General features: G+C 44.7%; 1 protein-coding gene across 2 annotated transcripts; it reads right to left on the bottom strand.

Annotated features, from left to right (window-relative positions):
• Positions 1–3,362: 3,362 nt before the first annotated feature.
• On the bottom strand, positions 3,363–7,795 carry LOC115005826 (transmembrane protein 185A). 2 transcript variants are annotated; one of them, XM_029427790.1, is made up of 7 exons: positions 7,524–7,787; positions 6,299–6,475; positions 5,871–6,078; positions 5,617–5,700; positions 5,288–5,464; positions 4,761–4,884; positions 3,363–4,389 (listed from the first exon to the last, which is right to left on the bottom strand). In XM_029427790.1, the coding sequence occupies exons 1-7, from the start codon at positions 7,559–7,561 to the stop codon at positions 4,139–4,141; spliced, it is 1,059 nt and encodes a 352-aa protein (XP_029283650.1). In that variant the 5' UTR covers positions 7,562–7,787; the 3' UTR covers positions 3,363–4,138. The 2 variants fall into 2 exon arrangements, with proteins under 2 accessions (XP_029283650.1, XP_029283651.1); XM_029427791.1 differs by having other exon boundaries at positions 4,253–4,596; positions 7,524–7,795.
• Positions 7,796–9,296: the final 1,501 nt, after the last annotated feature.

Genomic DNA, 9,296 nt, shown 5'->3' with positions numbered 1-9,296 from the left:
TCCACTCCCGTCAACTTTTCGTGCTCTGGTCTGTCTGTGTTGATCCTCCCATGGTAGTCAATTTGATCCTCCCATGGGCGACACTTGATCCTTCCATGGGCGACACTTGATCCCTCCCATGTACCTTGTCGGTCCCTCTCTCTCTCTCCTGTCAACTTTTGGTGCTCTGGTCTGTCTGTGTGCTGTGTGCTTTTTCTCCACCCCTGTGTCAACTTTTCGTGCTCTGGTCTGTCTGTGTTGATCCTCCCATGGGCGACACTTGATCCTCCCATGGACGACACTTGATCCCTCCCATGTACCTTGTCGGTCCCTCTCTCTCTCTCCTGTCAACTTTTGGTGCTCTGGTCTGTCTGTGTGCTGTGTGCTTTTTCTCCACTCCTGTGTCAACTTTTCGTGCTCTGGTCTGTCTGTGTTGATCCTCCCATGGGCGACACTTGATCCCTCCCATGTACCTTGTCGGTCCCTCTCTCTCTCTCCTGTCAACTTTTCGTGCTCTGGTCTGTCTGTGTGCTGTGTGCTTTTTCTCCACTCCTGTCAACTTGACGGACTCTGGTCTGTCTGTGTGCTGTGTGCTTTTTCTCCACTCCTGTCAACTTGACGGACTCTGGTCTGTCTGTGTGCTGTGTGCTTTTTCTCCACCCCTGTCAACTTGACGGACTCTGGTCTGTCTGTGTGCTGTGTGCTTTTTCTCCACTACTGTCAACTTGACGGACTCTGGTCTGTCTGTGTGCTGTGTGCTTTTTCTCCGCGTCTGTCAACTTTTGGTGCTCTGGTCTGTCTGTGTGCTGTGTGCTTTTTCTCCGCCCCTGTCAACTTTTCGTGCTCTGGTCTGTCTGTGTGCTGTGTGCTTTTTCTCCGCGTCTGTCAACTTTTCGTGCTCTGGTCTGTCTGTGTTGATCCTCCCATGGTAGTCAATTTGATCCTCCCATGGGCGACACTTGATCCTCCCATGGGCGACACTTGATCCCTCCCATGTACCTTGTCGGTCCCTCTCTCTCTCCTGTCAACTTTTCAGACTCTGGTCTGTCTGTGTGCTGTGTGCTTTTTCTCCACTCCTGTCAACTTTTCTGACTCTGGTCTGTCTGTGTGCTGTGTGCTTTTTCTCCACCCCTGTCAACTTGACGGACTCTGGTCTGTCTGTGTGCTGTGTGCTTTTTCTCGACTCCTGTCAACTTTTGGTGCTCTGGTCTGTCTGTGTGCTGTGTGCTTTTTCTCCACCCCTGTCAACTTGACGGACTCTGGTCTGTCTGTGTGCTGTGTGCTTTTTCTCCGCGTCTGTCAACTTTTCGTGCTCTGGTCTGTCTGTGTGCTGTGTGCTTTTTCTCCGCGTCTGTCAACTTTTCGTGCTCTGGTCTGTCTGTGTTGATCCTCCCATGGTAGTCAATTTGATCCTCCCATGGGCGACACTTGATCCCTCCCATGTACCTTGTCGGTCCCTCTCTCTCTCTCCTGTCAACTTTTCGTGCTCTGGTCTGTCTGTGTGCTGTGTGCTTTTTCTCCACTCCTGTCAACTTGACTGACTCTGGTCCGTCTGTGTGCTGTGTGCTTTTTCTCCACCCCTGTGTCAACTTTTCGTGCTCTGGTCTGTCTGTGTGCTGTGTGCTTTTTCTCCGCGTCTGTCAACTTTTCGTGCTCTGGTCTGTCTGTGTTGATCCTCCCATGGTAGTCAATTTGATCCTCCCATGGGCGACACTTGATCCCTCCCATGTACCTTGTCGGTCCCTCTCTCTCTCTCCTGTCAACTTTTCGTGCTCTGGTCTGTCTGTGTGCTGTGTGCTTTTTTCTCCGCGTCTGTCAACTTTTGGTGCTCTGGTCTGTCTGTGTGCTGTGTGCTTTTTCTCCGCGTCTGTCCCTGTGCCTGTCTTTTTCTGGCTCTGGTCTGTGTGCTGTGTGCTTTTTCTCTGGTTTTGCTCTGGTCTGTCTGTGTTGATCCTCCCATGGGCGACACTTGATCCCTCCCATGTACCTTGTCGGTCCCTCTCTCTCTCCTGTCAACTTTTCAGACTCTGGTCTGTCTGTGTGCTGTGTGCTTTTTCTCCACTCCTGTCAACTTTTCATGCTCTGGTCTGTCTGTGTTGATCCTCCCATGTGTGTCACTTGATCCCTCCCATGGTAGTCAATTTGATCCCTCCCATGGGTGTCACTTTGATCCCTCCCATGTACCTTGTCGGTCCCTCTCTCTCTCCCTCCCCTGGCTCTCTCTCTCTCCAGGAGGCGGGACCATTCTGTGGGGAAGAGAGGAGGCTTGTAAAACAGCATGTCACCCAGCTGGGTACATTTTCCATGCTTGTCTTATCATATTAATAAACGATTGAACACTAACACTCTCTCTGTCTCTCTCCTTTTAATTAAGTAAGAGTACAAAATTATCAAAATATGCTTCCACTATATACTTTTAATAAGTTCCAAAAGTAGGTCTGTCATTATTCAGAATGGTGCATTTCAGCGCTCGCGCTGTCTTTCATTCTTTCATTTAGCTGTTCAAGCCTTGTTTATTATTTATATATTACGTTATCTAAATACAATATTGTATTTGTACATTTCTGCAGGTGATCTTTAGCATGTTATACCATGTTATATATATATAATCTTTTTCATGGTATACATTATATTCTGAGATGTAGAAGTGTAAAGCTACATAAAATGGAAATAGTAAAGTACTTTGAATGTGTACTTAAGCAGAGTAAATGTACTTACTTGCATCAATTCAGTGGTGGCTCAGTGTAGCTGAATTAAGTTCTTTTTTTATTCCTTAAACTGAGTTATTTTCCTCGTTTAATTCTAAAATAAATGGACAGTGGAGATATCTGGTGATTACTGAGAATCATCCAGCTTTTAACAGATAGCTGCACTTGGAGCATTGAGTGAATCAGACCAATTTAATGACAAAAAAAAAAGACATGTAGAAAAAGAAAGTACACACAGCATGCTGTGCAAGCAATAAGAGACGGGGATGATTGTAACTTCATCGATTGAGGGAAACGCTGGCAATGTCAATCTCGGGAGTTATACTCTACCAATTAGAGTTGCAATATTTGTACGTGTGATCCAGGTGAAGCTGATGGCTGCACAGCAAAGCATTTAAATCTTCTACGGTATGCTAGTATAATGTCAAAGCTGCTAAATCACGTTAAAATGATGCACAGAGGAAAACAACCAAAAGTCAATTGAGAATCTTGTTTTGTGGTATCCGACGTGCGTCTACATTTAATATGTGGACTCTTACTACAAGCTGAATTACAATAGAAGAGGATGATTGTTTCCTATTTGCCTCTAACCTTCCCTGTCATCTCTCTGGTCCCTAACTGACAATTTCTGTTATTTACAATAGAGAGGAATACAAAACAAAATGATTAACAAAGTGCCTTTTCCATCAGGTTTGTTTTAAAACAATAATCTCATATGTACATTGAAGGGTCTTTGCACGATTCTGTCCACACAGGCTGCAAATGAATCCCTTCCTGGTGCATCTGTAAGAGATGGGGGGACAACATCCACAGTTTGGCTGATGCTAATGAGAGGCTTCTGCAGTCCGAGTTAGTTTGTGTGTTCACATCTTCTGCGCAGCTTCACATGGGAACAGGGAACTTCATACTTTGGAAGATACCCACAGCTGATTAAAGCCTCATGAGAGGAATGATTACAAAGACCAATAACTCTTTCAGTATACATATGGGCAAGTACTGTAACAAGACAAAACAATTTGAACCCTTCCTTTAACTCCACCTCCCTCATTTTCTCCACCCGCACGGTCAAAAGTGGGAACAGGATCAACAAGAGCACACTGATCCCAAATCCAAGCTAAAGTCTCTCCAATGGTCCCCATCATGAAGCAAGACGAGCGTCATCTTTGCTTTAGGTTTGAAGTGAATCAAAGCAGTCCTTTCTTTTGGTTCTACGATTCAATCCTCCACAGAGTTCGGCAGTCTTCTCTTCACAACAGCCAATATGAGGATTCTGCATCTGTTAGTCATCCGTCACCATATAGGCTCTAACGTGTCTCTCTAGCCAGCCATGCTGATGCAGACTTCAGGTGAGGGGACCAAATCCTTCAGGGAAAAAAACCAAACAGTGTCCTCTGGGGTTTTGGCTTCATGAGTTAAACACACAGCAGTCCCCCTTTAGCTCGAACATGAAGTTAGTCCGGCATGTCGATGCAGAGTTTCGGTGGCGGGACAAAGTATTTCCCAGGGCTCTGTGTGATCACCACGCCCGTCTTCTTGTGGAACATGGGGGCAATCTTTGGTGGCGGCTCGGGGACGGGCAGATCCTCGGCCGCCTCAGGGTCCTCGCTGCGCTGGAGGTCGTAGGACACGTTGCCATACTCACGCAGGAAGGGGAGGAGCTCCAACAGGAAGTGGCAGAAGTCCTTACGGATGCCAAACCACCCTGTAGGAAGATCAGGACAGAGGAGAACTTAATCATTTATACTTGCCAACTACCAAGAAATAAAAAACTTGACTTGCTGATTCCAGCCTCTCAGATGTGAAGTGTGCTTCAGTATAATGAACATCTTTGGGTTTTGGACTTTGTCGGCCAAAACAAACCAACAAAGAACAAATTCTCCGCTGAAGATTAGTTCAACATCAGCTGCAGCTGCATCCGCAATAAAAGGTGCAAATGAGTATTAAATAAAATTAAATATTAAATATTATAGATGCTAAGGTCTTTATTATGGAATAAATAGCATTAAACAGGTAACTGTCAGCAAACCCCCAGAGGATATATTCAGCAGCACATTCCTGGCTGTAAGTACTCACAGTGGTTCCCTCCCTTCTGACCAAATGTGGTGGCCATGAGTGTGAGCAGGGAGAGCCAGAGAGGCACGAACACACACACGTAGCTCAGACTGTTGTGGCCGTCCTGCTTGTGCACCAGAAGGATCTGAAGACACATGCATTTCATCATTGGGAGGCACACGTGCATTAAATGTGCACACGTGTGCACAAGGTTTATGTAAAATAGAGCAGTGTGACGACATGTATGCAGTTTAAAATTACATTTAAAAGAGCTACACATTTTAGGCCAGCAGGGGGCAGTGCAGGCTCATTTTATTATTAAAGTAATTTTCTGTAGATCCAATTATTCTATTTAATTTAGTGAGTTAATTCATATTTGTTAATACAGAAATTAAAATATAACTAAAAGATATAAATCAATCAACTAAGGTATTTTCTAAAGTCATGTTAAACAGGCTTTAACTATAAGAAATACAAAATAAAGACATTTCTTTCACTATTGTTATTTTTACAACCCCATGTAATAAGCTTTAATAGTGACAACTCACCTCAAAGGTGAGAAGAGGTACGACAATGGTCATCCAGCTGATTGCCATGGTGATGTGAGTCCGTCGTTGCTCGGCGATGATGTCAATTGAGCGGAGGAACAGGACGGACCAGATGATGTAGTAGAGGACGACAAGGCACAGGAAGGACATCAGGATCCACAGCGGGACACACACCACCTGCAGCACAAACACAGGTGTCATTAAAGAAGAAGACGCAGGTTAGGAATATATTACCACCAACAATGGCTTTATATTTAATAGAGGTGGAAGAACATACTGTGAAAGACTAATGAACACACATGTGGAATTAAAGTGTGTAAAGATCTCACCAGCCAAGGCCAGGTGATGATCGTGTCCAGCCTCAGAGCGATGAAGATGAACTGCAGAATGTTAACTGAACACAACACTTCCAGCTGAGAGGAAGAGCAAAGACAAGAGTTCAGCACTGTACTCATTTACAACACAAATAAAGTATCTTTTCTGAAATAAAAGTCAGCATCTGAGCGAAGACACAGACTCTGACTGCTAACTTTGCCACATGTTCTCCTGCATGGGGAACAGAAGGGCATATCAGACTTCTTACCTCGAGGGAGCGGTCGTGTCTGAACCCCCAGACGCAGGCTGCTACAGAGACGGGCGACACGAAGAAGAGAGGCAAGAAGACTAGAAGCCAGAAGTAGTTGCCTCTCGCCACACGGTCGCACACTAACACCTCGAACATCAGCAACAGGACGTGGAGCCCCACCGCGATCAGCATGGCTTTGAACTCCACACATGTCTCCCCTTCAGCCCTAAGAGAGGATACGCACAAAAGAAAACATCAGAAAGTTGGGGAGATATAATCTCTCCACCAAGTCCAGGGTCTTCCCCGGGGTCTCCTCCCAGCTGGACGTGCCTGGAACACCTCCCTAGGGAGGCGCCCAGGTGGCATCCTGAGAGAACCTCAGTTGTCCCAATACAACCTTACTGCAGACAACTAAACCACTAATGCCCATGTGTGAGAGAGCCTACCTGTACTGGGGGTTGTGAGCCCAGACTCCAGTGCCCACAGAGGCCCCAATGATGACCAACAGCTTCCACAGCCATATTGGGGTGAACACAGCCCAGTAGCTCCACTGGATGACTCCATCCAGCCTCAAGGACAGCAGCACGGAGAATAGCAGCAGACAGGAGTAGATCAGGAACTTACTGCAACAGGGGACAGAAAATACAAATGTTGACAGTAACAAATGTAAAAGAAGAAGCCTCTATGTACCTTGTGAGTGCCTTACTATTGAAGTGTTCCCAGGTACAGGTACGGGAAGATTACTCTCATCAAGTCAATAAAAAGTGTTTTCTTAGATGCAATACAAAGAAAATGGGATGTGTGGAGAGTGTGTGTAAGTGTAATGTCAATTCTAGAAGATAGAGAAGCGAAAAAGAAAAAGTAGGACAACATAAAAAAGGACAAACTTGAAAGCTAGGATGACAGAACCAGGAGACCTCATGGGTGCAAATCAAATAAAAAGACACAAGTATCTGATCTTTGGGTACATTTTAGAAAGTGGAAATTAGATGAATGGATGTAATAGAGATTAGAAAGTCGTCATTAGATGTACACACTGTTACACAAGTCCTTGTCACCTAATTCACTGAACCTCTTTTAACACATTTGTTTGACCTTATATACGGCATCTACAGCATTAGCACTGGACTTACAATACTATTGTTAGATTGTAGTTCATTGTTATCCATAGATAGAGCTAATATTGGGTATGTTGAACCTTTAGCTAGTTTCTGTATATTTCCCTGACTTCTTGATATTTTAAGTCTGGGGCCGTTGCTATTGAGGGCCTATAAAGCTCATTAAAATCTGTATATGGTGCCTAATAGACTTGTCAAGCTAAGTATGGACACTAAAAACATGCGAGACCAAATAGATGCAATTACGCTGCAATTTACGTAAGTTACTAGTAACGCACTGATAGCTTCGCCTAGCTAACCCCAGTTATGTTAGCTAGCAGGTTAGCTAGGCCTTGTTAGCCCGATATATTTTTACTTTAGCTAATGTACTTAGTTAACTTGTAACTAGCTTACGCTATCTGTTCAGCTACCATAAATATGTATAAATAATTCCACAGGTATAAAACACATATCTTGTCCATGTTTTCGTACATACAACCGCTGCTCAGCCGAGCACTGCTAGCTAACGTCAGCTACACAGTTAGCTAATGTGCTAGGTTGTAGCTTAAGTTACCTGGGATTGAAGTCCTGAAAGAGTCCTCTTAAATTCATGGTGTAAAAGGGCCGGTTGTCTTGTCAACATTAGATCCCAGTGTCGTTCGCTAATTCACCGCCTAACCTGTATGCTACACATGGTAATTTAGGTGGTAGTTGAGCTTTTTTGTTCGGTTTCATTACAGATCTTTGCTAGCCCGTGTGTTTTGTTTTTCCCTCGGAAATCACGTGACTAGACACGAACATAGCCGAACCGTTTCCGACACTTGAGCCAAGTGACGTGTGAGCGATGGACCAAATTAAATGTATTTGATTTAAAATGTTGGAGTAGTATGACACATGTTTTTGTTCTTGTTATTCTATGTGGAAGGCACTTTTTTTAATTATTAGATTTGGTGCTAAAGAGATGCTTTACTGCAGAACTCTGAAATCTGAAATGGTTTAAATAAATGTGTATGCAACAGTACAGTGCATACCTGTCAACACAGTCATTCCTTCAAAGGTTTTGGAAAAGTACTAGGCATGCGGCTGTCGAGTTTACCGTTCCGCTTTGCATATGCCACGCCCCCCGAGAGAGTATAAATACAGAGTGGATTGTGATACAACTCTCACAGGACACAGACGCAGCCTGAGAATGGAAAAAGTGTCTTTACAACACTGTTATTAATAAATATATATCTAGAATCTAGTACAGGGGTGGACAACCAGTCAGAGGTTAACCAGCACCGACACATCATCCGTGTAGGCAGAGAAGACTAAAGGTGTCTTAACACCTGCCGAGTGCTCAGCCCCCCTCTCCAGAAGCATCAGACATTATTTATTTTTACATTGTGTATATCTCTGTCTGTTTAACTGTGCACATGACAATAAATATCTTGAATCTATAATAGATTTAATAACTAAAAGTGCATTAAAAAAAACCATCCAAAACAAATACTCAAATGTCTGTCTTGCGACTTTTCAATTTAGTGAGCTTTAAAAAGCAGTTTTCATAACTCCTCAGAGAAGGAACAGGAGCGAGCAGTTAGCAGTAGATTTGATGAGTCATTCCTTCAAAGGTTTTGGACTCCTGCCAAATAAATAAGACAAAAGTACGAGGCATGCGACTGTCGAGCTGGTCTGGCATTTGTGCCGTCTTCGTCAAGGTGGGAGGACGAGGATGTCGCAGCCAATCAAAGCGGCCTCCGGTTTCCTTCTATCCCGCTGTCCTCCCCTTTATATATGTTCCCGCCCCTTTATGGATTGTGATACAACTCTCACAGGACACAGACGCAGCCTGAGAATGGAAACACTCACATTGCTCTATCTCTTGTTTATTTCCAACCTGACTTATGGAATAGCTCTGGATACAATTCTGGGTGACCAAGTTAAGTTTCCAGCAACTGAGCATTGCAAGGTAAAAGGAGCCACACTGGTGCTGGACCATGGCAGCTATCAGCAGAAGGTGGCTGTTTGGGAGGATGTTTGGAAGCCGGAGAGAGGGTACGAAGACAGGATGAGTCCAAACGAGTCCGTCAGCTTGAACAAGACAAACCGCAATGACGACGGACTGTACGAGTTAACGTGCGGGGACGTGACCAAGCTCATCCATCTTAATGTTGTCGCATCCTCCGAAGCATCAGTGACTGTTGTTTGTATTTATTTGCTCTCTCTCTGACTGTCGAGCTGGCCTGGCATTTGTGCCGTCTTCATCAAGGTGGGAGGACGAGGATGTCGCAGCCAATCAAAGCGGCCTCCGGTTTCCTTCTATCCCGCTGTCCTCCCCTTTATATATGTTCCCGCCCCTTATGTG

The sequence above is a fragment of the Cottoperca gobio genome, unplaced genomic scaffold, assembly GCF_900634415.1.
Source record: "Cottoperca gobio unplaced genomic scaffold, fCotGob3.1 fCotGob3_375arrow_ctg1, whole genome shotgun sequence".
NCBI classification, from domain to species: Eukaryota; Metazoa; Chordata; class Actinopteri; order Perciformes; family Bovichtidae; genus Cottoperca; species Cottoperca gobio.
This window is presented reverse-complemented; position numbering and strand designations above follow the sequence as displayed.

Coding starts and splice junctions, on each gene's coding strand:
- LOC115005826 (XM_029427790.1), bottom strand. CDS start 7,561: ATGAATTTAAGAGGACTCTTTCAGGACTTCAATCCCAG. Junction 6,079..6,298: donor GCTCACAACCCCCAGTACAG/GTAGGCTCTCTC, acceptor ATCCTCTCTTAG/GGCTGAAGGGGAGACATGTG. Junction 5,465..5,616: donor TCATCACCTGGCCTTGGCTG/GTGAGATCTTTA, acceptor TTTGTGCTGCAG/GTGGTGTGTGTCCCGCTGTG.